The sequence below is a fragment of the Rhagoletis zephyria genome, unplaced genomic scaffold (assembly GCF_001687245.7).
Source record: "Rhagoletis zephyria isolate East Lansing unplaced genomic scaffold, Rhagoletis_zephyria_1.1 Rzeph_scaffold_04069, whole genome shotgun sequence".
Taxonomy (NCBI): domain Eukaryota; kingdom Metazoa; phylum Arthropoda; class Insecta; order Diptera; family Tephritidae; genus Rhagoletis; species Rhagoletis zephyria.
In genome coordinates, this window is record NW_016161152.1 from 10,144 (window position 1) to 11,426 (window position 1,283).

General features: G+C 33.0%; 1 protein-coding gene across 1 annotated transcript; it reads left to right on the top strand.

Moving 5' to 3' along the window:
• The first annotated feature begins 223 nt into the window (after positions 1 to 223).
• Positions 224 to 917, top strand: LOC108370211 (uncharacterized). Its single transcript, XM_017625496.1, has 2 exons — positions 224 to 448; positions 527 to 917. Exons 1-2 carry the CDS (start codon positions 433 to 435, stop codon positions 889 to 891), a joined length of 381 nt encoding a protein of 126 aa, XP_017480985.1. The 5' UTR covers positions 224 to 432; the 3' UTR covers positions 892 to 917.
• The last annotated feature ends 366 nt before the right edge of the window (positions 918 to 1,283 follow it).

Here is a 1,283-nt window from a genome sequence, read left to right on the forward strand (position 1 = left end):
GCTCACGGAGTTCACAGGATATTCGAAAAACTTCGAAGCCAATACGCAAACATTGACTCCTTAATCGCTAATATAAAAAAAGCGTTTTCAAAAAGCCCCTCAAGAATTCGTTTTTTTAAAGAAAAACAACCGGATCTCCCTCTACCTCCTCAACCTGTAAGTTGCAAATATTTAAAATATATATGCAAATAGTGTGATTAAAAAAAAATTTTGATTTCAAAGGTTTTAACGCGCTGGGGAACTTGGCTTGAGGCAGCATCTTATTTTGCAAAGAACTTCAACGAGATCAAAGAAATAGTTGAAGGTCTTGATGACGATGCGGCCTGCGTTATTTTTGCGAAAAAATTGTTTGCAAATAAGGGCATCCGAGAGGAGTTGGCTTATATCCAGGCAAATTTTGGTTTCCTATTAAGCGAGGGAAATGCTTTCAAAATGCTTCAGAAAAGAGGTATTGTATTATTCTTATACCTGTGTTTACTCGTATATATAAAGTTTCTAATTTATTGGTTTGTATTTACATATAAAGGTGAACCTATTAGCAATCCATTGGCAATTCTCAACAGCATAGAAAACAATTTAAAACAGGCCAAGGGACCAGTAGCTAAAATTATATTGGACAAATTTTATAAAGTATTCCAATCGAATCAAGGCCTGCAAGTTATAAAAAAAGTTGCCGCAATTGTGAATGGTGAAAAGTTTGTGGAATTACCAGAAAATATAGCTATAAATGAAGTTGAGTTTTTGAATTGGGCACCATTGGTATTTGTAGATGTTGAGAGGACATTTAGTTCCTTCAAAGCTATGCTTCGGGATAATCGCATGAGATTACTGCCCGAAAATTTCAAAATGCATTTAGTAGCATTGTGCTACTATGAAAGCACCAGCGGTTAAAGCATTCAACCAATTTAAATATGTAAATATTTTTGAATATATATGCATACATGTATTTACAATGTACATTGTACATATCGAGTATTGTCTGATTGTACACCCATACTTAAATATGTACCAAACAAGACTAAAAAATAAATGCCTTTTTTTTGCCTTTTTTAAAAACTAAATTTGCCTATTTCTCAGGTTTTAGCGCCTATAAATCCTATCCCTGGTAATCAGCAATTTAGCTAAACTATAAAAAGCTTTAGACCTCACAAAGTTTTCAATTTAAAATTTAACTTGATCTTTGTTTGCCAATTTCCTTTTCTGTTCTTCAAAAATTGCCACCCATGTTCTTACATATTCATTACTAACTTTTCCACAATTAATTTTAGTCCTGACAAACTCTG